We start from the raw sequence: 27,272 nt of genomic DNA on the forward strand, positions 1-27,272 counted from the left end.
TCCCTGTCCCACACTGGACTAAGACTCTTAATCCCCCTTTTTTTTTTTTTTAACAGATGAGGTAACTGAGGCCCAGAGAAGTAAAGTAACTTGTCCAAGATCACACAGCAGACAAGGGGTGGAGTCAGAACTAGAACCCACAGAGAAGTTAAGTGACTCTCCTGGGAACCCACAGCAGGCAAGCGTCGGTGTCAGCATCAGAACCCAGGTCCTAACTCTCCCAGGCCAGCCCTTTTTCCACTCAGTCTGTTTCCATTTATGTATATATTGATATTTAGGCTCTTAAACACCGTCAAACTGCAAATGCTACTTATCCATTCATTCGTTTCATCTTCCATTCTCTTGCTAGTTGCTTCTTTGTTCTGCACCCTGCTTGCCCTATTGGAAAGTAATTTGTCTGTCTGTCTGTATTCCCCCATTAGATTGTAGACTCCCCGAGGGTAGGGAATGCATCTGTGGGCTTACTTCCAGATATCTACAAGAAATATAATTTGGTAAACCTCTGAGTGCCAATGCTTTTCATTTTGAAATCGAAGTCCCTGGGCTGCCTCAGGAAGTCGACGGGAGTGAAATCGGCTCTCGTGTCTGAGAAAGTTCAACCCTGCTGCCAAGGGCAGGCAAGACTCTGGACTCATAATTAAATTCAGAGCCTTCTCCCTTCTTTTCCTTTCGTCCATCTTTCCCTGTGCTCATTCCTCTTCAGCTGCCCACGCGATTATCTCCTCCTCAGCAGCCAAGCACACATCTCCTCCCTCTTCCATTCAAAGAGCGGAAAAGTCAGTCTCTCGAGCCGTGAACTGACCCGTGTCCGGTGAGCTAAGCCACAGCCCAGAGGGAAGAACACGGGTCTGGGAGTCAGAGGACCTGTGTTCTAATCCCAATTGTGCCTACTGCCTGCTGGGTGATCTTGACTGAGTCGCTTAACTTCCTTATGCCTCAGTTTCCTCACTTTTAAAACAGGGGTTCAATGCCTGTTAATAATAATAATCATGAGGATAGTATTTATTAAGCACTTACTATGTGTCAAGCGCTGCTGGGGTAGATACAAGGTAATCAGGTTGGACACAGTCTCTGTCCCACATCGGGTTCACAGTCTTGATCCCCATTTTATAAATGAGGTAACTGAGGCACAGAGAGGTGAAGTGACTTGCCCAAGGTCACACAGCAGGCAAGTGGCAGGGTAGGGACTGGAACCCAGATCCTTCCGACTCCCGGGCATGCGCTTTATCCACTAGGCCATTCTCCTTCCCTAAAGCAATAAGCAGTCCTCCTTTCCCCTTAGACTGTGAACCGCTTGTGCGAGAGGGACCGTGTCCTACCTGATTAGTGTAGCGCTTGGCACATAGTGACCGCTTGACATCACAGCTATTATTATTAATATTATTATTATGGGACTCCACATCCGCCAGCCTCTTTCCCCACCCCCCACTCCCACTCCGGGGCATTACCTGTCCCGTTCTCCATCACGATGGCCTGGACATCGAGCGACATGTAAAGCCCAGACCGGTAGAGCTGAAAGGCTTCCGTTGCCAGGCTCTGGGAGGCACAGCCCGTCGTGTTTAGCTAAAAACGAGCGAAGCAAACAACCAAGTCAATGGCCCCTTGAATCCCGGCAATGGGGAGTCCCCTCCTGACAGTCCTGATGGTTTTCTGTGTCGATAGAATCAGATTTTCCCTCACAGACTCTTCGTCATCCTTCCCTTAATCACGTTTGCCAAGGTTCTGGTTCCAGGGATGAACACCAGGCCACTGTAACCTACCTAGCCACGGGCGGGAGCCAGAATGGCTAGTGGAGGCCCAAGGAAACAACTCTCCTCCCTCCCGCTCCCCCACCACTCCTGCCCCATCCCCAGGACCCAAAATCCATCCATCCATTAGATCATATTTATTGAGAACTTACTGCGTGCCAAGCACTGTACTAAGCGCTTGGGAGAGTACAGTATAACAATAAACATACACATTCCCTGCCCACAACAAACTCATAGTCTAGAGACCACTCCCTTGCTTAGACCAAGGCCCATTATAAACCCAAAGCAGAGGGAAACGGCAGGGATAGAGAAGGAGAAAAGCAAAAGCAGGTTTGCACCGAAAGGAGAGAACGGGGGCTATTCTTAGGAGAGTTCAGATAACCCTACCTCTAGGGTAAAGCGTTGGCAGATCTCGTTCTGGCCTCTGCCGCAGCCTGGAGAGGAAAAGTATTTCCTGCACACCTGAATCTTGGCTTTTCCCTGCACAGGCTGGGCGTAGGTGTACCTGGAGAGAAGAGGAGATAATAATTAAATAAGTATGGTATTTGTTAAGCCCTTACTATGTGCCAGGCACTGTACTAAGCGCTTCGGTGGACACAAGCAAACTGGGTTGGACAGAGTCCCTGTCCCACCTGGGACTCACAGTCTCAATCCCCGTTCACCAGATGAGGTAATTGAGGCCCAGAGAAGTGAAGTGACTTGCCCAGGGTCACATAGCAGACAAGTGGCGGATCCGGGATTAGAACCCAGGTCCTTCTGACTCTCAGGCCCATTCTCTATCTACTAAGCCACGCTGCTTATCTACCCCAATTCTTGACACAAAGTAAGGGCTTAACCAATACCTACATTATTATTATTAATATTGGTGAGGGAAATCAGAAAGTAGCAGGGGTCGGGGGGTGAGGGGTCCCACCCCCAGACCCTGCTCTCTCTTCACTCACCAGTATCTTCAGGATTTTATTTCACTTTTGAGACTCTGGGTGGCTTCCATCACCTTCTTCAGTGCTGGCTGGCTATCGTTACCATCATCAATAGCGTTTATTGAGTACTTACTACCTGCAGAGCACTGTTCTAAATGCTAAGAGGGCTACCCCCCTTTCTTGCCCTCAGAAAGCCTGCTTGTTGGTAAGTGGAGCTCCAGGGCAGAAGGGGTGGCCAACCTTTCAATCAGAAACAGTTTTTCTTTGAGCACCCTCCTCATCTCCTAGAGAAATGTTGCCTCTGCCCACCCAGACCTGATTCTGCCACCCTGCCATAATAATAATAATGTTGGTATTTGTTAATAATAATGTTGGCATTTGTTAAGCGCTTACTATGTGCAGAGCACTGTTCTAAGCGCTGGGGTAGATACAAGGTAATCAGGTTATCCCACCTGAGGCTCACAGTTAATCTCCATTTTACAGATGAGGTAACTGAGGCCCAGAGAAGTGAAGTGACTTGCCCACAGTCACACAGCTGACAAGTGGCGGAGCCGGGATTCAAACCCATGACCTCTGACTCCAAAGCCCGTGCTCTTTCCACTGAACCACACTGCTTCTCTCATAATGGTGGTATTTGTTAAGCGCTTACTAGGTGCAAAGCACTGTTCTAAGCGCTGGGGGGATACAAGGTGATCAGGTTGTCCCACGTGGGGCTCACAGTCTTAATCCCCGTTTTACAGATGAGGTAACTGGGGCCCAGAGAAGTGAAGTAACTTGCCCACAGTCACACAGCGGGCAAGTGGCAGAGCGGGGATTCGAACCCATGACCTCCGACTCCCAAGCCCGGGCTCTTTCCATGCCATGCTTTCTCTGTCCCAAAATGGAAATTCGATCCATTAGGGGGCTTCTTTAGTGCCAAGAGCATGGGCTTGAGAGTCAGAGGACATGGGTTCTAATCCCGGATCCTCCGCTTGCCGGCTGTGACACCTTGGGCAACTCACTTAACTTCCCTGTGCCTCAGTTACCTCAACTGTAAAATGGGAATTAAAACTGTGAACCCCCCCATGGGACAACCTGATCACCTTGTATCCCCCCAGGGCTTAGAACAATGCTTTGCACTAGGAAGCGCTTAACAAATGCCATCACTATTATTATCGTTTTCCTCAGAAAGACCCTCACTGGCCTCTGTGGCGATCAGCATCCCCCTCCAGCAGTGCCGTGGAATTGTCCCTCAGGATGACCCGAAAGCCACTTGCCGCCTACGTTGCTTGCAAGTGACTGTCTTCAGCTGCCCCCGTATGGCAGCAGTGTACTCCTTTGCCCCCCAAGATGAAGTCAACATGGCGTAGTGGATAAAGCACGGGCCCAGGAGTCTGAAGATGTGGGTTCTAATCCTCACTCCGCCATATGCCCGCTGTGTGACTTTGGACAAGTTACTTCACTTCTCTGGGCCTCAGTTACCTCATCTGTAGAATGGGGATTAAAACTGTGAGCCCCATGTGGGACAGGAACTGTCTAATCTGATTTGCTCGTGTCCACCCCAGCACTTAGTACAGTGCTGGGCACAAAGTAAGTGCTAAATAAATACTATTATTATTATTATTAAGTCCTGGGAACGGATTGCTTCATGGTGGTCTGCCTACTTTAGAGTACTTGACTGCTTCTCCCCACTGCGTGTCAAGCAGGATTTGTAAGCAAAATATGAGCCGTTCGCGTTTCACAGCCCAGACAGAAGGTCAGACACCTGCCCGGGAAAACTTCAGCTAATAATAATAATTGTGGAATCTGTTAAGTGCTAATTTATTCAGGACAACGATGCTCAGTGGGTAAAATACGTGGTTCCTGACCTCTGGGGTCTTTCAATCTGAAGGAGTTTCCAATCCTACAATCTAAAGAGTTAATCATTTCTACTGTGTGCAGAGCACTGTACTTAGCATTTGAGAGTATGATAGACCGTAAGCTTGTTGTGGCAGGGAACATATCTACCAGCATGACTTAGTGGAGAGAGCATAGGAATCAGAGGACGTGGGTTCTAATCCCGCCTCCACCGTTTGTCAGCTGTGCGACTTTGGGCAAGTCACTTAACTTTTCTGTGCCTCAGTTACCTCATCTGGAAAATGGGGATTAAAAGTGTGAGCCCCTTGTGAGACAACCTGATTACTCTATATCTACCCCAGCGCTTAGAACAGTGCTTGGCACATAGTAAGCCCTTTACAAATGTCATCATCATCATTATTATTATTCTCTGGCCCTCAGTTACCTCATCTGGAAAATGGGGATTAAAAGTGTGAGCCCCGTGTGACAACCTGATTACCCTGTATCTACCCCAGCGCTTAGAACAGTGCTTGGCACATAGTAAGCACTTAAATACCACAATTATTATTATTAACGATGGTATTTGTTATGCGCTTACTATGTGCCAGGCACTCTGCTTATTAATGGGGCATATCTGCATCCTGATTTGATAATGAAACTACAGGGGTCCTTGTAGACCTTGCCCTGGATCAGGATGAGATGAATTCCATGTTTTTTTTCCTGGCACACTGTTCAGTCCACAGCAAAAATGCTGACTTTTGGAGTAGAAGCTCCTTGAGGACAGGGAACGAGTCACTTCTTTATTTGTCCTTCCCCGTGCGCTGGCAACCAAGTGGGTGCTCAATAAATGCTACTGCTACTATTTTTCTAAATGGCCAGTCATCTCACGTGTACGCATAGCTTATTGGACAGAGGATAGACCAGGGAGTCAGAAGGACCTGGGTTCTAATCCCAGCTCTGCCACTTGTCTGCTATGTGACCGTGGGCAAGCCACTTCACTCCTCTGGGCCTCAGTTACCTCATCTGTAAAATGGGGATTAAGACTGTGAGTCCCAGGTGGGACAGGGACCGTGTCCAACCCGATTTGTGTGTATCCACCCCCGCGCTTAGTATAATGCCTGGCACATTATAAATGCTTAACAGATACCTTATTATCATCATCTTCTTGATTGTACTGCCAGACGTCAGAAGCTCCATCCCAAGGTCGTCTGATCGTGCTCTGAGCCAGTTGAGTTCAACTATGCAGCGGTGTTTTAAGAAACATTTTCCCCCTAGTTTTCCGGTTGAATAAAGTGGATTGAATCCACTAGAGCCGATTCAGTAGTAACTCAACTTCACCCCATTGGTGACGAGGAGTGATTGAAACAGTGATGGAACCTTAGCATGTCTGTGAATTCACAGGGATCCAGATTGGGCGGGAGTCTGGAAATCCTGAAGCTGTTGACTGCTTTCGATAAATCACCGATCCTGGGGTGAATCTCCATACGTGAATGTAGAGGTCTTGATGCGAATCATCCCAACCCTGCGACTCCATATTGGGCTTTAATGCTACACTGTGATTTGGGATGGGGGTGGGATCTGGGTGGGGGTTGGTTGGTTGAGAAAAACTCTACTCAGCCCATTCCTCATGATCTAGAATAACACTCTAGGAAGAGAGAAGACAAAACTGTGTACTTACTTTGCACACACATCCACTTGGAATGTCTGATCCTCCACAGAAATTGTTTTGGGGCTATGGAGTTGAACTTCATATTTAGGTAGCACTGAAAACAAAGAGCAAATATCCTTCGTTTTAACTCCAGAGCTCTTAAGGGAAAAGGTGGCAGTTTCTTGGGCCTTATCTACTCATTTTCCTCCAATATTTTCCTTCTTCTAATTTTCTAATCTGTCCATCTGAGGTCTTTGATTGTGATTCTTGTGAGAAGCAGTGTGGCCTCGTGGAAAGAGCATGGGCCTGGGAGTCAGAGGGCCTGGATTCTAATCCTGCTTTCTCCATCTGTCTGCTATGTGACTTTGAGCAAGTCACTGAGTTTTTCTGTTGGCTCCGTTCCCTCATTAGCAAAATGGGGATGGCCTGGTGGCTACAGCACAGGTCTTGGAGTCAGAAGGACCGCTGAAAGACCTTGGGCAAGTTGCCTAACCTCTCTGTGCCTCAGTTACCTCATCTATAAAATGGGATTTACTACTGCGAGCACCATATGGGACTTGAACTGTGTCCAATCTGATTTCCTTGTATTTACCCCAGCGCTTAGAACAGTGCTGGGCATATAGTAAGTGCTTAGCGAATACCATTAAAAAAAACCCCTATTCTTCCTCCTATTTTGACTGTGAGCTCCATGTGGGACCTGATTATCTTGTATCTGCCTCAAAATTTAGTACAGTGCTTGGCACATATCAAGCTCTCAACAAATACCCCAGTTATTATAATTTCCCCTGTTCTTCCCATTAGATTGCAGCTCCCTGAAGGCAAAGACAATGTCATCTTCTTTTTAAATAACACCCCCTCCATTCCCTCCCACAGCGATCATTTGATAAATGCTGCCAATTAGAACACCCTCTTCACTTCTATAGGGTAAGCCAGGAATTTACCGTATTCCTCAACGGTGAAACGGTGACTCACGGTCTCTTCAGAATTTTTTCTGACAGTAATCGTGTAGGTCCCCAGGATGGGCTCTGAAATCAACTGGATCGAGAACTCGGCGATAGGAGTGAGAGGCTTCACCTGAAGCCACTGAAAAATCCTGTTGCCGTCGGGATCCTGGAGGGAAAAGATGAACACCGGCAACAGGTATTAAGTCATTGAGCGGATTGTTTGGGTCTGCCTAGAGGTAGAAAAAGAATATAACAGCTTCTCTTAGATTATCAAGTCCCCATGAACATGCATCTTACCCAGGAATACCAAAAAACACACAGTTTTTGATTCAGTACTGCTATAAGAGGGGTGTGAAGCCATCGTGGGGGTCATCTTAGGAAAAGGAATTGATCGAAGGCCACAGACCACCAGATTAATGTTTATAATAATAATTCAGGTGTTTAAGTGACTGCTTTGTACCAAACACTATACTGAGCGCTGGGGTGGATACAAGATCATCAGTTGGGGCACAGTCCCCATCCCTTGTAGAGCTCGCAGTCTAGATAAGAGGGAGAACAGGTATTGAATCCTCATTTTACAGATGAGGAAACAGGCACAGAGAAGTTAGGTGACTTGACCAAGGTCAACCAGCAGGCAGGTGGCAGCTAAAATTAGAATCCAGGTCCTCTGACTCCCAGGCCCGGGAAAGCCAGGAAGCAGGTCAAGGACTAGCCGTGTTGAGTTTTACCCAATCTTCAGAGAGAAGCATACCTAATGCTTCTAGGCAAACCTTTCATTCATTCAATAGTATTTATTGAGCGCTTACTATGTGCAGAGCACTGTACTAAGCGCTTGGGATGAACAAGTCGGCAACAGATAGAGACAGTCCCTGCCGTTTGACGGGCTTACAGTCTAATCGGGGGAGACGGACAGACAAGAACAATGGCAATAAACAGCGTCAAGGGGAAGAAACTTGCTTCTGCCTGCCAGCAACTACAAACTTCTAAAATGATTAACGGTCAACACGATCCTGGATTTCACTTACTTGTATATCGCCTCCTTCCTTTACCTAAATTCTCTCCCTGCCTCATTCCGCTGACTTTTCATTTGTTCTTTAGCCCAGTCTAGGAGATTCCCATATGGGACAGAACTGACATTTGGGATGGAAAAATTATCCCCCCATTGTTTAAACCGGGCTCTTCCAATCCCAGCCTGATTGGAGAGGCCCACCCCCTTCAAAACCCGTTTTGGCACAATGAGGTTCTTACCTGAATGGTGACCAGAGGGTACTGAAAGAAGAAGAAAAAAAAATAAGTTGAAAACGGGACAGACCATTTCTCTGCTGGAGGAGTCAGAAACACAAGCCACTGAAGGCTAGATAATTCTTCTCCACCCAGCATTCAGTTCCAGTGGAAGGGGTGGGGGGAAATAGCAGGAGCTGAGAGAGAGAGATATGCAAACAAACGCAAACACACCTCGTCCCACCCCACCCTCCCAACCTCGGTTTGGTTTCAACTGGAAAGGAGCATTAATCTGCCCAGCTGAAATCTGAGATTTAGCTGGGCTAATTCCCTGTGGGGATGGGTGGTTTCCTGGGAAAGGTCACTGGGCAGCAATTATTCAAGGAGTACTCCGGGGGGGGGGGGGAGGGTACTCCTCCAAGACCCCCAACCCCTGAACTCACTCACCGACTCATTTACGGGCTTCAAATTGTTGTCCAGAGTCACAATGCGAAACATCACTGAAGAGAAGGAGAAAGGGGCAGGCATTTACTTGCCAAACTGGAATAAAAATGTACTGGAGTGGGGAGAGAGATTGGCGAATCAGTCACCCTGATCAGGTCCCTCGGTATTTTGGGGGTAAGTCCATGTTAGGAATCATAATAATAATGGAATTTATTAAGCGCTTACTATGTGCCAGGCACTTTACTACGCACTGGAGTAGAAACAAGCAAATTGGTTTGGACACAGTCCCTGTCTCTTGTGAGGCTCACAAATTGGGCACAGAGAAGTGAAGTGACCAGCCCATGATCACACAGCAGAAAAGTGGCTGAGCTGGGATTAGAACCCAAGACCTTCTAACTCCCAGGCCCGTGATCTATCCACTACGCCATGCTGCTTCCTCCCAAAACCTTGCTCAGAGACTCTCTGCAAGGGGGGATGGAGATAGGAGGTGGAGCACGTCAAATTCACAAAGGGGTTGTCTCTCACCTGAAGTCCATTGATGAGCCAGCAATGGGGCTTGTATAATAATAACAGGGGCATTTGCTCAGCTCTTACTTCATGCCAAGAACTGTACTAAGCACTGGAGTAGATACAAGATAAGCGGGTCGGACACACTCCCTGCCCCACATGGGGGCCCACAGCCTAAGAAGGAGGGAGGAACAAGCATTGAACCCCATTTGAAGGATGAGTTAACTGAGGCAGAAAGAAATTGAGTGTCTTACCCCAGGTCACACAGCAGGCAAGTGACAGAGTTGGGATTTGAACCCAGGTCCTCTGACTCCCAGACCTGTGGTCTCTCCCCTAGGCCATAGCGTATAAGGGACGAGGAGTCCTGCCCCCCATTCTCCAGGTTCACCAGTGACCGGCGTGAATTTTTTCTAGGACATTCTGACGGGTCTCCAGTGTAGCCCAGACTGAAATTTGGAATCAACAGATATCTCTGCGATTCCTCAGCAAAAAGGGAGTTCCCTCCTCCCTCTGCTGCTAAAGTCGGACAAAACACAATGCCAGTAAGCTCGTTTGAAGAGATGTTTCTTTCCTCTTTCAATAATTGTTGGCAACTGATGACAGTACAGAAATGCAGCCATTTGAACTTAGTCCCGACCCATCTGGGGATGTAGGAGCAACTCTGTGGCCAAGTGAAATTGCACTGGGAACTGTGACCTTTGGGCATGAGGTATTCACCTCACCCTCAGCCCCCTGCGGCCCAGCCCTCCTGTATTTATCCATAAATTATTAATTATTTATTTATAGTAATGCCTGTCTCTCTCTCTAGACCGTAAGCTCTCTTTGGGCAGGGAACTTATATACCACTTTTATTGTACTGTACTCTCCCAGGTGTGTAGTACAGTGCACTGCACACAGTAAGCGCTCAATAAGCAGCTTTGCGTAGTGGATAGAGCACAGGCATGGAGTCAGAAGGTCATGGGTTCTAATCCCACCTCTGCCACTTGTCTGCTGAGTGACTTGGGCAAGTCACTTCATTTCTCGGGGCCTCAGTTACCTCATCTGTCAAACTGGGGATTGAGACTGTGAGCCCCATGTGGGACAGGGACTCTGTCCAATCCTATTTGCTTGCATCCATCCCAGTATTTAGTATAGTGTCTGGCTCAAAGTAAGCGCTTTAACAAATAATCATTCATTCAATAGTATTTATTGAGCGTTTGCTATGTGGAGACCACTGTACTAAGCGCTTGGGATGTATAATTTGGCAACAGATAGAGACAATCCCTGCCCGATGAGGGCTACAATTATTATTAATAAATATCACTGATTGATGTAAACACCCGAACCTACTACAGAGAAGACCTCTCTCTGAAAAGACCAACTTAAGCCTAAATTGAGAATTTAGTGACTTTAGTCAGCATTCTTAGAGTACACAGTTAATTACGAGAGTTAACAGACGACAATGTTAGTTAATATCACTGCAAATATCACCCCGCTTCCTCCCAGGTCCCGTTCCCAAACATTAAATTCAAGAGCGGCTCAGTATTCCCGGGGGCAAGGAGCTATTTTAGACGGCGAAGTTTCCATTTTGCCGCTTCAAATGTGCCCCATTAAATTCAGATTGCAGAGCTGAAATGGAGCAGAAGGCACCAGCTGAGTAGTTTGATTTTTCAAACTGAGGGACCAATCAGTGGTATCTATGGAGCGCTTACTGTGTGCAGAGCACTGTACTAAGCGCTTGGGATTTACGTGAACTTCCAAGCCCAAGAGGTCTTCTCCGACTAGGCTTTCATTTCTTCTTCTATTTCTTTCTGTGTCTCCCTTGCGCTTGGATTTGCACATTTATTCACCCCTCAGCCCCACAGAATTTATGTTCACATCTGCAACACCCGTCTCCCCCCTAAAGTGCAAGCTCTTTGTGCACAGGGAATGTGTCTACAAACTCTCCCAAGTGCTTAGGACGGTGCCTTGCACCAAGTAAGCGCTCAGTAAATACTACTGATCGATCGAATGTCCCGGGGATGTCGCAGCTCAGTTTTGGGTGGGTTCGCTCCTGGATCATAGAGTTCCCAAACCCCCTTGACCCTCACTCACCGTTCTGCCCTGGCTTGTAGATGGGCTTGTCCGACTGGACGAAGGTCACCGTCTCTTCGGTTGGAATGACCACGGATCTCCTCTCCAACATTCGGCTGGTGCTGCCCACGGCAGAGAAGGTGATGAAAGCCAGGAGTTCCGCCACAGCTCTGGGAACCTAAGGGTGAACGTGGCCCAGCGCAGATCGTGAGCCAGAGCTTGCCAGGACCACAAGGTCGATCGGCCAGGTGGCCTGACAGTCAGTCCCCACGCACGCCCATCTTCTCCTTACTAGGCCTACCCGCCCCAACTGTCCTTATCATCAGTGCTCTTGATTGAGCCCCCGCTGAACATGAAGTGCCGGGCTAAGCGCTCTGGATTGTTCATCCCCCTTTTTGGCCCCACAACACTTAGGTACATATCCGTGGCTTAGTGGAAAGAGCACGGACTTAGGAGTCAGAAGTCATGGGTTCAAATTCCGGCTCTGCCACCTGTCAGCTGTGTGACTTTGGGCAAGTCACTTGACTTTTCGGTGCCTCAGTTACCTCATCTGTAAAATGGGGATTAAGACTGTGAGTCTCACTTGGGGCAACCTGATTACCCTGTATGTACCCCAGCACATAGTAAGCTCTTAACAAATACCAACAATATTATTATTATTATTTATTTACATCTCTATCTACTTCCCCCTCTAGCCTGCAAGCTCGTTGTGGGCAGGGAATGTGTCTGTTTATTGTTGGATTGTATTGTCTCAGGCACTTAGTACAGTGCTCTGCACACAGTAAGAGCTCAATAAATATGATTGACTGACTGATGACTACCACAGAAACAAGATTACAAGTGCTGGCTTCTATTTCCTGCATTTCTCTATTTCTCTTTTAATTTTACCCCAATATTTTTCATTCTATCAGAATTTTCCTCTGTTCCCAGACTGCTCCCCTTCCCTTTCTGAAGCTCTCTTTCCCCTGCCAAAGGGGAATTTGCCTCTCACCCTGATCTTCTGCATTCTTCTTCACCTCTTCTTCTCCCTGACTCTCCATTACTCCCTAGCCCCCAGTTCTCACAATGGATCCATCTCCACACTCTCCCGAGGAGTCATTTCTTCATTGCTCAGAATAAGCGGTTCAATATCTCACCTGGAAACTTTTGCATTCAAAGAAGCTGCTCTCTGACACCGACTGGTCAAAAATGGTGGTGTTGGCACCATTATATTCCAAGACAACACTCAAAGACACAGTCTCATTGAGGTTGGAGAGGTGAAGGCACACTTTATCTTGAGAGTCACTCTGTAGAACCGAAGACACCAGCAGGACATATTGTCTACAGACAGGTTAAAAAAAAATCAAAATAAATGACAAATGGTTATTTGAGGAAAAAGAAGCATAACAAATAAAGGTGAGAGGAAAATACTGGCTATGAGAACATGAGCCAAGCAATAACTGTCTCTCTCCCAATAATAAACTGGAGGAATTTTACAATATTTATCTACGCAGCAATAAAGGACATTAACAAAAACCTGACTCTACTGTATTTGGTCATTTTTTCAAAGTTGGAATATCATGAGAGCCTCTTGAGGGATGTGGAAAAAAAAAAAAGACAGGTGATGTTGCTATGCACACAAATAAAAAATCTGATATTTCCTTACGGTTCAAGAGACTGCACAAAAGTGAAATGGAAGAGCAAAATGCTCAGGAACACTCTGATCTTCATCTCTGCCCTATCCCACGGAGACAAAGCTGGATGAGGAAGGTGGATTCTTTCCTTGACAAGACGTCAGGGGCCTCTACTTGGTTCCTCCCTCCTGTCTCTCGCCTAGTACGTTTCAGATTTATAGCTCAGCAAAGAGTGGATCAGTTCCCTTCTGGCATGAGCTAGCCCCGAGCCACCAATCACTGCTTGGTCCACCTCTCTCTCTTTCCTTCCAGGGCGTGCCGTTTTTTATGCAACTTCCTGGACTATTCCCCACCCCCCCCCCCACCACTTTAACAAAGTGTCTAATAATCTCCTGAAATCCTTGAGGCTTGTATGTTTGAATTGGGTTCAGGAGTATGGGTTATGGAGGAGAAAAAACACCAAAGAAAGGACGGGGCGGGGAGGAAAATATTATGCAATGTCTCTCATTTCTGCTCTCTTTTTACCTACCTCAGTCAGCTTCAGTTCAGCTCCTGGTTTGTGATTCTGGCAGCGGTACCAAAGCCTTCTGTAGGAATTACCCTTTGTAGGAAAACTAACTCCCAGCATCTCTGCAATGATCTGAAAAGCATCAAAGCCCCAAGGTTCAAAGGTTGATTTTCATCTGATACAGACCTGAAAGAGCAAACGTAGCCTAATAGAAAGACCATTTCTGGGAATTAGGAGATCTGGGTTTTAATCTCTGCTTCACCACTTCCCTGCTGTGTGATCTTGGGCAAATTACTTAACTTTTCTGTGCCTCAGTCACCTCATCTGTAAAATGGGGATTAAGACTGTGAGCCCTCATAGGACATGGATAGTGTCCATTCTGATTATCTTGTATCTACCCTAGCATTTAGTACAGTTCCTGGCACATAGTAAGCACTTAAATACCATTTAAAAAAACTCAACACACACCTCCTTGCCATTAGAGAAGTTAAAAGCTCGGCAAAAGAAAGCTTCCCACCTTTTCTCTGGGTGTGTATTTGTGTGTCTCTTTCTCCACCCAAGGGATATTTGTCTCTCTCTCTCTCCCTTCCATCTTTAGACTTGCTTTCTCTAGATTATGTTTCTCTCTCTGGGGCTTCCAGGTTAGGGGAAGCAATCATTATATTGCAAACTCTTTGAGGGCTGGGAACATATCTGGAAACATCTGCATATAATTCAACAATTTATTCAGGAAACAACCAGATTAAGCAGTTATTGCTGTTGTTAAAAGCTACCTACAATGGCTTAAACTTCCCTGACCTCTCCCCATGAGTTTCAATCTCTACTGCACAATCTCTATCCTCACCAATTCTGAAATCCCTCTTACTGCAAACTCATCACCTGCCTTCTCTCCCACACACCACCTCCCCAGAGATCTGTCCTGTCCCTTCACAGAGACTGCTGATGTCTTAACCCCATCCAATTTTCTCAAGTCATCACACCCCACATAGCTTCCATACCCAGACTACCTTCCCTTGATGACCAAACTGACACCCTCCACTCCACCCTTTCTACTGAACTCAACTCACACACTCCCCTATCCCTAGTCGATCTTGTACCACTAACCCACAGCCCTAGATCACCTCCACAATCCGCCTCCTTCACTCCTGTGCATGAACCTCAGAGCACGGCTGGTGGAAATCTAGATATCAGGCTGATGCTTTTCACATCAAGTTCATCCTCATTTCCTTTACCTCTGACTGGCAAAATTATTTCTCCAATCCTACTGACATACATGCCCAATGCCCTCACTAGTTGTTCCAGACATTTTACTCCCTCTTCAAACCCGCTCCCTCTATCACCTTTTGCCCCTAATGACCTTGACATTTATTGAGAAAATTGAAACTATCAGGCTTGATCTACCTAAAACCTCCCCTGCTTCTCTCCAATCCCCTTCAACTCTTCCATCTTCCCCAGCAGTATCTCAAGAGACGATCTCCCACCTTCCCTCAAAATCCACCCCCTCTACCTGCGTATCCGACACCATTCCTTCGTACCTTATCAAAGCACTTGCCCCTTTCTTTTATCCCTCCCTGACTGCCATCTTCAACTGTTTGCTCTTCGATGGTTTCTTCCCCACAGCTTTCAAACATGCTCATATCTCCCCTATCCTAAATAAGCACTCCCTTGACCCCATGCTGCCCTTCAGTTATCTATCACCCAATCTCCCTCTTACCATCCCTCTCCAAATTCCTTGAGCGAGTTGTCTACACTCTCTGTCCCCATTTCCTCTCCCTCAAGTCTCCCTTTGATCTTCTCCGATCTGGCTTCCATCTCTTTAACTCTGCAAAAACCACCTTCTCAAAGGTCACGAATGATCTTCTTGCCAAATTCAATGGCCTCTATTCCATTCTAAGCCTCAACCTCTCAGCTGCCTTCTACACTGTCTACCACCCCTTTTTCCCGGAAACATTATCCAACCTCGGCTTTACTGACACCATCCCTTCCTGGTTTACCCCTACTTCTCTGGCCACTCAGTCTCAGTCTCATTCGTGGGATCCTAATCTGTCTTGTACCCTCTACCTGTGGGACTCCCTTAAAATTCAGTTCTAGGTCCTCTTCTATTCTTCATCTACACCTACTCTCTTAGAGAAAACTCAATCCCTCCCCTGGCTTCAACTACCACTTCTATGTGGATGATCCCAAATCTACATCTTCAGCCCTGATCTCTCACTCTCTCTCCTCTCCATCTATTTCTCTCTGCAGTCTTGAATTTCCCCTTGCCTTCAAAATATTTGACCTTGCATGTCCTGACATCATCTCAAACTTAACATGTCCAAAACAGAACTCCTTATCTTCTCACCCAAACCCTGTCCTCTCCCTGATTTTCCCCATCATTGTGAACAGCACCACCCTTCCTGTTTCACAGGCCTATAAACTTAACTTTGTCCTTGACTTATCTCTCTCATTCAACCCACAAATTCGATCTGTTACCAAATCCTATCAGTTCAATCTTCATAACATCGCTAAAATCCACCCTCCTTACTGAACTCCCAGCCTCCTGCCTCTCCCCATTCCAGTTCATACTTCACTCTGCTGTCTGGATCATTTTTCTATAAAACCATTCAAATCATGTTTTCCCACTCTTCAAGAACCTCCAGTTTTTGCCCACCCATTTACAAATCAATCAGAAACTCTTCAGTGTTGGTTTTAAAGCATTCAGTCACCTCGCCCGGTCCTACCTCACCTCACTGCTCTCCTACTGCAACCCAGCCCACACATTTCGCTGCACTAATGCCAACCTACTCACTGTATCACCATCTCATTGCCAACCTCTTGCCCATGTTCTGCCTCTAGCCTGAAGTGTCCTTTCTCTTCATATTCAAAAGACAATTACTCTCCCCACCTTCAAACTCTTATTGAAAGCTCATCTCCTCCAAATGATCTTCCTCAACTAAGCCATCATCTCCTCATCTACCACTCCCTTCTGTATCACCCTGATTTGCTTCCTTTATTCAGCCCCTCAGAACTTATGTACAAATCCATAATTTATTCATTTAATGTCCCTCTCCTCTTCTAGACTGTAAACTCACTTGGAGCAGGGTCTACCAACTCTGTTACACTGTTATATCATACTCTCCCAAGAGGTTATTATAGTATTCCCTCCACAGGAAGCATCAATAAACTCTTTTGCTTCTGTTACAGAAGCAGCATGGCCCAGTGGCCATGACCTGGGAGTCAGAGGACTTCGGGTCTAATCCCAGCTCTGTCAATTGTCTGCTACGTGACCATTGGCAAGTCACTTAATTGTTCTGCACCTCAGTTTCCTCATCACTAAAAAGGAACATGGGCTGTGTCCAACCTGATTGTCTTGTACTTACCTCAATGTTTAGTGCCTTGTGACTGGAAGAGAGTAAGTGCTTAATGAATATCACTAAAAAAAAGTCAGAGGACCTGGGTTCTAATCCAGGCTCCATCACTTGACTGCTGTGTGTGATCTCGGGCAAGTCATTTTACTTTCTTGTGCCTGAGTTTCCTCATCCATAAAATGGGGATTCAACACCTGTTCTCCCTTACCTTTAGACTATAAGCCCCATGTGAGGATAGGGGCTATTTCTGACCTGATTATCTTTTATCTTCTCCAATGCGCAGCACATAGTAAGCACTTTCTAAATACCACAGTTCTTCTTCTTGTTGTTATTGGTACTCATCCAGGAATACCTACTGTCCTGCTAAGAGAAGAGGAGACTATTTTAATTTGGATGAATGCATGAAAGATGTCTCACAGGATAGCTACTGTCTGTGTCCAACCTGATTATCTTGTACATATCTCAGCACTTAATTCAATCCCTGGCACATAGAAAGCACTCAAGTTCCATAAAAAATGAAAAAAAATCCCACAAAACCCTCATCCCCATTCAAATAAAACCTGAGTTAGACTATAGGTTGGCCACATATTTGTTCTACCCTTAACCCACTTGGCTACTGGCCAGTTTCAAGTCCTGGAATGTTCCTCCTAAATACTTTCTTGGAAAAGTCCCGGGATGAAAAGCACAACTGTTGAGGAAAAACTTAATGCACTTCTCCCAGACGGACCTTCTTCAAGTTACTAACTTTAGTCTTTGGAGGGCCAGTCATTTGCACCACAATCAAGGCTAGAGGAACTGTCTTGAGCACCATACCAAGAGAGACTTCATCTTGGCTAAGGCGGTCACAGTGGGCAGAGGTGACTAGGCAAAATGCCTCTCTTTGGACTGAAAAGTCACCCTCTAGGGTCTCGGTCCCATAAGCCATTTGATCTTGGATTGCACGTATTAAGGGTTCAATAATAATAAAATAACCACCATGAGAAAAAGAAGAAGAAACACTTGCTATGAGTCAAATAGTGGACTAAACACAGGTAGGTAGAAGATAAGCAGGTCGGACACAGTCCCTGTCCTACATTGGCCTCACATTCTAAGAGGGAGAACAGATGTTGAATTCCAATTTTACAGATGAAACTGAGGCACAGAGAAGGGAAGTGACATGCTACTGTGCAATCTTGGGAACGTGTCTGCTAGTTCTTTTGTATTGTACTTTCCCGAGCTTTTAGTATGGTGATCTGTACATAGTAAGCGCTCAATAAATACCATTGATTGATTGATTAAAGTAGCTGAGGCTTAGGAGTTAGGTCCTCTAACTCCTAAGCCAATGCTCTTTCCACTAGGCCTTGTTGCTTCTTTAGATTTTGTTGGCAGGATAGAATTTTCAACCAAGGTTTTCTTCCCCCTCCTCTTTCTCTAGACAACTCAGCTGCTGCCAACGCCATCACCACCATGACCGAATTGGCCCTCCTGGGCCAAAGAACGGGCACTTCTGGCAAGGACAGAGACACTAGGCCACAACAGGAGTGACCGCCCAAGCCACAGTTACCTGATGTGTGACCTTGGCAAGTCACTTCACTTCTCTGCGCACCGGGTACCTCATCTGTAAAATGTGGATTGAGACTGTGAGCCTGGGACGGGGACTATGTCCAACCCGATTTGCTTGTAACCACCCCACTGCTCAGTACAGTGTCTGGCACATAGTAAGTGCATAATAAATACGATCATTATTATGAATTATTATTAAATGTGGGTGCCTTTATGACCACCTGAGGTCTCCCACAGCTGCTCAGTTTAGGTAGGGTAGTTTTGGAGGTTCAAATGGTGGCACAGTTATTCCATCTGGGCTCCTTTCATTCATTCATTCAATCATTTATTGAGCGCTTACTATGTGCAAAGCACTGTACTAAGCGCTTGGGAGAGTACAACAGATACATTCCCTGCCCATAAGAAGCTCACAGTCTTGATGCTTTATCGAAGGCACGTCTCCTCCAAGAGCCTTCCTTGACTAAGCCCTCCTTTCCTCTTCTTCCACTTCCTCCTACACGACCCTTAGACTTGGATTTGCACCCTTTATTCACCCTTCCTTCAGCCCCACAGCACTTATGAACATATCTGTAATTTATATTAATGTCTATATCCCTCTCTAGACTGTGAGTGCATTGTGGACAGGGATCATGTCTACCATCTCGCTTATATTGTATTCTCCCAAGTGCTTAGTATAGCGATCCGCATACAGCGCTAAATAAATATGATTGATTGATGGGTCTGGGGTATATTTTTGGGGAAGGAGTTCCAGGCAAGAGGGAGGATGTGAGAAAGGGGTTGGCGGCTAGGATGTCTGAGATGGGCAAGGGACTTTTTGGATCTGGAAGAGTGTCCCTTCACCCACATGCCCAGGTCATTTTTCTACAAAAACATTCAAGCCATGTTTCCCCATTCCTCAAGAACCTCCAGTGGTTGTCCATCCACCTCCGCATCAAACAGAAACTCTTCACCATTGGCTTTAAAGCACTCGATCTTCTTGCCCGCTCCTACCTCACTTGCGACTCTCCTTCTACAACTCAGCAAGGACGCTTTGCTCCTCTTATGCCAACCTTCTCACTTTACCTCTATGTCATCTGTCTCGCCACTGACCCCTTTCCCACATCCTGCCTCTGCCCTCCCTCCTCATATCCGACAATTACACTCCCCTCACTTCGAAAACTTACCGAAAGCACATCTCTTCCAAGAGGCCTTTGCTCGCTAAGCCCTTTTTGCCTTTTCTCCCACTTCCTTCTACGTTGCCCTGACTTCTCCCTTTATTTGAGAAGCAGCGTGGCTCAGTGGAAAGAGCACGGGCTTTGGAGTCAGAGATCATGGGTTCGAATCCCTGCTTGGCCATTTGTCAGCTGTGTGACTTTGGGCAAGTCACTTAACTTCTCAGTGCCTCAGTTACCTCATCTGTAAAATGGGGATTAAGACTGTGAGCCCCACGTGGGACAACCTGATTCCTCTGTGTCTACCCCAGCGCTTAGAACAGTGGTCGGCACATAGTAAGCGCTTAACAAATACCAACATTATTATTATTATTATTATTCCCCTCTCCCAGCCCCACAGCACTTATGTACCAATCTGTAATTTATTTATATTAATGTCTGTCTTCCCTTCTAGACTGTAAACTCGTTGTGGGCAGGGACTGTGTCATATTGTTGCGTCGTACTCACCCAAGCAGTTAGCTCAGTGCTCTGCACACAGTAAATGCTCAATAAATAGGATTGATTCATTGATGTCTCCCCATTCCTCAAACACCTCCAAAGGCTGTCCATCCTTCTCCTCATCAAGCAAAGCTCCCTGATTATAGGCTTTAAGACATTCAAATCAGCTTTTTCTTCCCGCTTATCCTGGTTTCTCTCCTTCCATATCCCAACTTGTAAGATTTGCTCATTTGAAGCCAACTTTCTCACTGTGACTAACAATCTTTCTTCCCTCGCTCCTGCTTAGTGCTGTCTTTCCTTTCATTTACAGCTGGCAGACCGTGGTTTAGGACAGGGATTTACCTGCATACGACATCTAATGCTGTCTCTATCCCTGAATTTTCTGCCTTTAGTGAGCATTAATTCAAGCTACACAAACCATGAAATGCCGGCTTTTCCTCAGGACTTTCTGAAATTTTATTTTTTTAATATTACTTTGCCCTTCAAAAATCACTGTGTTCACAGCTTTCTCTTATAATCACGCTTATCTTATAAGCATGCTTTCCTTCCTGTTCCTTAACTCTCCCTCTCCTTCCCTTGTCCCAGATTTTTATTTTTTATTTCAAGACTATGTAATAGGTTGTGCCTTTCTGGAACAGTTTTGAAAAACAAAATAGGCCCTGGAAGTCACCATAGAGCAGATATTAATTTATCCAGTTAATAAAATGGAGAGGGTCAGCAAGACTGCCCAGCAAGTTCTCAAATCTCCAACTCCAGCCCTGATCCTTCTTCTTCTCTGCCGTCTCATATTTCCTTCTGCCCTCAGGAAATCTCTACTTGGATGTCCCTCAGACACATCGAATTTAACGTGTCCAAAACAGAATTTGTCATCTTCCCATTCAAACTTTGTCCTCCCCATGACTTTCCTATCACTGTACCGCCATCCTCCCTGTCTCAAATACGTAAACTTGTCGTTATCTCTCTTCACCTTAGTACAGTTTTAAGCGCTTTAGTACAGTGCTTTGCACAGAGTAAGGGCTTGATAAATTCGATTGAATGAATGGATCTCTTACTCAATCTATGCATTCAAATCGTCACCAAATCCTGTCGGCTAAACCTTCACATCACTAAAATCCGCCCTTTCCTCTCCACCCAAACTGCTAACATGTTAATCCAAGTACTTATCCTATCCCGCCCTGGCTACTGCATCCACCCCTTTGCTGACCTCCCTTCCTCCTGTCTCTCCCCATTCCAATCCAGACTTCTCTCTGCTGCCCTCATCATTCTTCTACAAAGCCGTTCCGTTCATTTTTCACCACTCCTCCAGAAGCTCCAGTTGCTCCCCATCCACCTCTGTGTTGAAGAGAAACTCCTAACCATCGGCTCTGTAGCGCTCAGTGACCATCCCCCTTCCTGCCTCACGTCTCTGCTTTCCTAATACAACCCAGCAAGCACACTTCGCTCCTCTAATCCCAACCTACTCTCTGTACCTTGATCTCATCTCACTCACCACCGACCCCTCACCCACATCCTGTCTCTGGCCTGGATTTCCCTTCCTCTTCCTATATGACAGAAAATCATTCTCCCCACATTCAAAGTCTTATTAAAAATCAGATCTCCTGCAAGAGGCCTTTACTGACTACCTCTCGTTTCCTATTCACTCCCTCCCTCTGCATTGCTCTTGCACTTAGATTTGTGCCCTTTCTTCACCCTATCCCCAGCCTCACAGTATTTATGGACATATTTGTTATTTATTTACTTGTATTCATGTCTGTCTCCCCCCTAGACTGTAAGCTCCTTGTGGGCAGGAAACGTGTCTACCAACTCTGTTGTACTATACTCTTGCAAACGCTTAGTATGGTGCTCTGCCCACAGTAAGCACTCGATAAAATATAATTGAAAGATTAGTAAGCTCAGTACAAATCCAGGGCTACAATTCAGGTAACTCAACACTCTTCTGTCTCCCATCACATCTCCTCCAGGAAGTCCTCCCTAAGTAACCTTTAATCTTCACCCCCACCCCCACGTGCATTTCAGCATTTTCCCCTCACCTAGATGCTTGGGTACTTTGCTCCGCCGTAACACCTATATACAGATCTTTAATACATCTGTCAATAGTATTTATTGAGTGGTTACTGTGTGCGGAGCACTGTACTAAGTGTTTGGAAAAATACAATACAAAGACTTGATGGATGCAATCCCTGGCCTTGAGAAGTTTACGATTTCTGCGCTCCCTGCTACCCATACTTTATTTTAGGGTCTAGAATTTTTAGTCCTAGAGGTGAGGAATCGTGTTTGCCAACTCTTATGTAGTCATTCAATAGTATTTATTGAGCGCTTACTATGTGCAGAGCACTGTACTAAGCACTTGGAATGTACAAATTGGCAACAGATACTCTTCCAAGTGCTTAGCATAGTGCTCTGCATGCAGTAAGAGCTTAAAAAATACCCTCAGTTCATTTGCATATTTAATGATTAAGTCGGTGATTTCATCCTGATATATATTTGCACTCCTTCCTGCCATCTCCTTATTTTTCCTTCTGTTTTAACTCTTTGAAGATAATTTTTCTGTCTCATGTTTCCCCTCATTAAATCTTAAACCACTTGGGGACAGAGGAACACGTGCCTTGCTACCGCTGTACTGTCCCGAGTGCTTAGCACAATGCTCAGCCCTCAATAGGTGCTTGGATAAACATTTAATAATAATGATAATCATAATAATTGTGGTATTTGTCAATCGCTTACTATATGACAGACACGGTACTAAGCACTGGGGTGGATCGGGTGAGGCGCAGTCCCTGTCCCACATTCTCACAGTCTCAATTCCCATTTTACAGATGAGGTAACTGAAGCCCAGAGAAGTGAAGTGACTTGTCCAAGGCCACAAAACAGACAAGTGGTGGAGTCAGGATTTGAATCCATGACCTTCTGACTCCCAGGCCTGTGCTCCTACTACACCATTTTGTACTCTGCCAATGCTTAGCCCTCAGTGGGTACTTGATAAACATCTTTGATTAATTGCTCTAATGGGAATAAAAGGATTCCTCTGTCATTCACAGATATTTACTGTTAAGGAACCAGAACATTTCTACACGGCATGAGGTGAAATAGAGAGTTAGTGAATGTTCTCTAGACTATAAGCTCCTTATCTACTAATTCTGTTATATCCTACTTTCCCAAGTGCTTTTATTACAGTGGTCTCAATTTAGTAAGCACTCAAATACCACGGATTGATTGATCCAGTAAGCTTGATTGGTGTAGGAGGCCAGAAGGGACAATTCTGATCCTAAGCTCTTGCGATTTCCTCAAATATTTTGACAACTCAGATCAAGACAATCATTTTTACTTCAGTTATTTGGCTAATTGCCAAGTGAAGTAACTGTATTTTTAACCTTGAATCATTTGGATGAGGATGAGAAGGGTAAATCAACTAACATGAGAACCGGAAAGAACCAAAAAGAAACAAACCTTCCTCAAACCATAGAGTAGACCTCAAGTGATGGTGAATGTCAATTCTGCCCACAACCCACTCTAACAAAATGATAAATTGATAAAAGTTTATTCTGTGTTTAGCTCACTCTGACATCTCTTTCTCCCTTCTAACCTTTATCAAGTGTTAAGCCAATAACATAAACAAGGGCCTTGCCCCAAAACAGAGATTCATCGGGAGGTAGTTAGTGGTTAGAACCATGTGCTTCCTGATGTTGAAATCTCCAGACAGGGAAAGCACCTCTTCCTTCTGGGGATACAGCCAGCACTGCAGGCAAAATTGTCCTTCCTCTTGGCGGGATTCTGCCCCCAGTGTAATTACAGGATGAGTTTTGTTTTTTTTTTTTGGTGCGTGCTCAGGTAAAAAAACAAAAAAACACCCAACAAGGTGTTTTTTTAAGTACATACTATGTGCCCAGAATTGTACTAAGTGCCGGGGTAGAGACAAGATCGAGTCAGACATGAGAAGCAATGAGGCATAGTGGAAAGAGCATGGGCCTGGGGGGCAGAAGGATGTGGATTCTAATCATGACCTAGTGGATAGAGCGGGGCCTAGGAGTCATAAGGACAGTGCTCTGCAAACAGTAAGTGCTCAATTAATACCAGTGAATGAATAAGGATCTGGGTTCTAATCATGGCTCAGTCACTTGTCTGCTGTGTGACCTTGGGCAAGTCACAAAGTCTCTGTGCCTCAATTACCTCATCTGTAAAATGGGGATTAAGACTTTGAGCCCCATGTGGGACAGGGAGTGTGGCCAACTCGATTTACTTTTATCCACTGCAGCACTTAGTAGAGTGTCTGGCACATAGAAAGTCCTTTTTCCCCCCTTCCCAGTCCCACAACACTTATGTACATAGCTGTTATTTTATTTATTTGTGCTGATGTCTGCCTCCTCCACTCTGGAATATAAACCCATTGTGGGCAGAGAATGTGACTGTTTATTGCCATGTTGTACTCTCCCAAGCACTTAGTACAGTGTTCTGCACACGGTAAGCGCTCAGTAGATGTGATTGAACGAATGATGTTTCCAGGAGCCCAGGACGGTGTCGAAGGCCACTGAGAAGTCGAGGAGGACTAAAATGGAATAGAGGCCATTGGATTTGGCAACAAGGAGATCATTGGTGACCTCCGAGAGCACGGTTTCTGTGGTGTGAAGGGAGAGGGAGCCAAACTGGAGGGGAGGGGAGAGAAGTGGAGGAGAGAAAGAGGAGTCAGTGGGTGTAGACAACTCAAAAAAGGAGTTGGGAGAGGGAAGGAAGGAGGGAGATGGGGCAATAACTGAAGGGAATCATGGGGTCGAGAGAGAGCTTTCAATCAGGTTCAGCGCAGTGCCTGTCCCACAAGGGGCTCACAGTCCAATTAGGAGGGAGAACAGGTATTGAGCTCCCATTTTACAGCTGAGGAAATTCAAGCGCAGAGAGGTTGAGTGACATGCCCAAGGTCACATAGCAGGCGACTAGTGCTTATTTATAACTAAGCCATCTAGGGACACTAAATATTATAATGTAATAGAATTGTAGTGTAGTAAATTCAAGCACGGAGAAGTTAAGTGCCATGCCCAAGGTCACATAGCAGGCGAATAGTGCTTATTTATAAATAAGCAATATAGGTACCCTAAGTACTCCATATTATAATGTAATAGAATTGTAGTGTAGTAAATTATACATGCAGTATACACTAATGTAATGATGCTGTGTGACGTCAGGCCAATCAGTTCTCTGTGCCTCAGTTACTTCATCTGTAAAATGGGCTGAAGACTAAGAGCCCTTTGTGGGGCAGGGACTGTGTCCAACCTGATAATTTTGTATTTACCCCAGTGCTTAGTAGAGTGCCTGACATAATAAGCACTTAAATACCACAATTATTATATTATTAACATGGCTGTCATTGCCTTCATAATATACCTTCCTTTTGCCCTCCCCTTTCTGGCTGGGAGTTCCAGAGATGGGGAGGGAGGAAATATTACCACGATGAGTTCTGTTAAGGAGAGGCAATGTACTAAGCTCTGGGGCGGTCACAAGATAATCAGACACAGCCCCTGTCCCTCGAAGTGTTCACAGTCTAAGGGGGAAGGAGAAAAGGTATTGAATCCCCATTTTACGGATGAGGAAACCGACGCACAGAACATAATCATTATTGAGGTATTTGTTAACCCCTTGTGTGGCAGGCACTGTACTAAGCAGTGAGATATGAGATAACTAGAGGTTCACGGTCTAAGTAGAAAGGGGGAACACGTACTGAACACCCATTTTATAGAGAAGGGAACTGAGGGACAGAAAGGTTAACTCGCTCAACAGGCAAGTGGCGGATTGGGTATTAGAACCCAGGTCCCCTGATTCCCAGAGCTGTGCTGTTTCCTCTAGGCCATGGTGTGTGACAAAGTTAGCTGGGCTGACGATCAGCTCTTGCCATTAACTAAGTTCAAAACAGATACTAGTGCCTGGGGATAGGAGTCAGCGAACAAGTTCGGGATGCCGATCGACAGGAAAGCCTCTAGGAACCAAGGCGGAAACTACACGGGCGTATACTTATAGGGAAACATAGAATACAACGATTTACAATACATCAGCATTTTCAAGTGACCCATCGTGACTGGATCGTGGAAAATGCAGAGTGTATGGAAATGCTTTTCTGGCAGAATTAGCTACATTTTACTGATTTTTTTTTTTAAATTAGATAATGAAAGTAACGCCCTCTATAAACTGTCCATGCATCAAGTGACCGGATCTGAGAGTAGATGGTCATTTGAATTTTTCTTGAAATAAGGGTAATTAGAACTGAGAGAGGATTTTCACTTCACTGTGTATATCTGTCTTTCAGACTCGAAGATGACACTGCTGATACAAAAGGGAGGTGTGGTGTGAAGGTGCTGACAGTCATGTTAATGGTAATAATACAGCATATTAATAATAATTGTGGTATTTCTTAAGCACTTATGTCAAGCAATGTTTTAAACCCTGAGGTAGAAGTTTCCAAAATGTGCTTTCCAAGCACCTAATACAGTGCTTGGAAACTGTAACACAGTAACACAGTAAGCGCTCAATAAATACGATTGAATGAAGTGATTTGCCCAACGTCACACAGCAGATAAGTGGTGAAGACAGGATTAGAACCCAGGTCCTCTTATGAGAAGATGCATAACCTAGTGGATAAAGCCCGGGCCTGGGCGTCAGAAGGAGCTGGGTTCTCATCCCAGCTCTGCCACTTCTCTGCTGTGTGACTTTAGGCAAGTCACTTCACTTCTCTGGGCATCAGGTCCCTCATCTGTAAAATGGGGACTAAGACTGTGATGCCCATGTGGGACAGGGACTGTGTCTAACCTGATTTACTTGTATCTACCCTAGTGCTTAATTCAGTGCCTGGCATACGTGCGAACTTAACAGATACACTTGGGAACTAAGGCAGCAGAGCCTTGTGGGCCAAGAACGTGATGAGAAAGGACACATTAGGTCTGGAGCCTGGCACAGGGATCTGGAATAGTAAGCAACGCTAGACCGTGACTCTGGGCAACTCTCAGTGGCGGGTGTGGCATGCCAGCTGGAGGCTGGGATCCTAAAATGGAAGGAGAAACAGGGATGACAGGAGGGCAAAATAAAGGAGATGAGATCACAGAGATGCACAGGCTCAAGCAATTTAGCAGTGAATGGCTGGGAGGCCACTGCCGTAGAAAGACTGGTCAGAAGGTCATGGATACTAATCCCGGCTCGGCCACTTGTCTGCTCCGTGGCCTTGGGTAAATCGTTTCACTTCTCTGAACCTCAGTTACCTCGTCTATAAAATGGGGATTGAGACTGAGCCCCATGTGGGACAGGGACTCTGTCCAAACTGATTACCTGGTTTCAACT

The 27,272-nt window shown here is 45.7% G+C and overlaps 1 protein-coding gene across 1 annotated transcript in view; it reads right to left on the reverse strand.

Moving 5' to 3' along the window:
* LOC103168757 (ovostatin homolog 2) overlaps positions 1-13,154 on the reverse strand; it is a 61,452-nt gene extending 48,298 nt beyond the window's left edge. The window contains exons 1-9 of the mRNA XM_007663450.3: positions 12,945-13,154; positions 12,436-12,619; positions 11,321-11,477; positions 8,744-8,796; positions 8,324-8,344; positions 7,073-7,241; positions 6,162-6,246; positions 2,136-2,253; positions 1,449-1,563 (exon numbers count right to left, since the gene is read on the reverse strand). Of these exons, the coding sequence (XP_007661640.1) occupies positions 1,449-1,563; positions 2,136-2,253; positions 6,162-6,246; positions 7,073-7,241; positions 8,324-8,344; positions 8,744-8,796; positions 11,321-11,477; positions 12,436-12,619; positions 12,945-13,009 (967 nt within the window). The 5' untranslated portion in view covers positions 13,010-13,154. The remainder of the gene's footprint in view (positions 1-1,448; positions 1,564-2,135; positions 2,254-6,161; positions 6,247-7,072; positions 7,242-8,323; positions 8,345-8,743; positions 8,797-11,320; positions 11,478-12,435; positions 12,620-12,944) is intronic.
* Between the last annotated feature and the right edge of the window lie 14,118 nt (positions 13,155-27,272).

Source organism: Ornithorhynchus anatinus, chromosome 17 (genome assembly GCF_004115215.2).
Source record: "Ornithorhynchus anatinus isolate Pmale09 chromosome 17, mOrnAna1.pri.v4, whole genome shotgun sequence".
NCBI lineage: Eukaryota > Metazoa > Chordata > Mammalia > Monotremata > Ornithorhynchidae > Ornithorhynchus > Ornithorhynchus anatinus.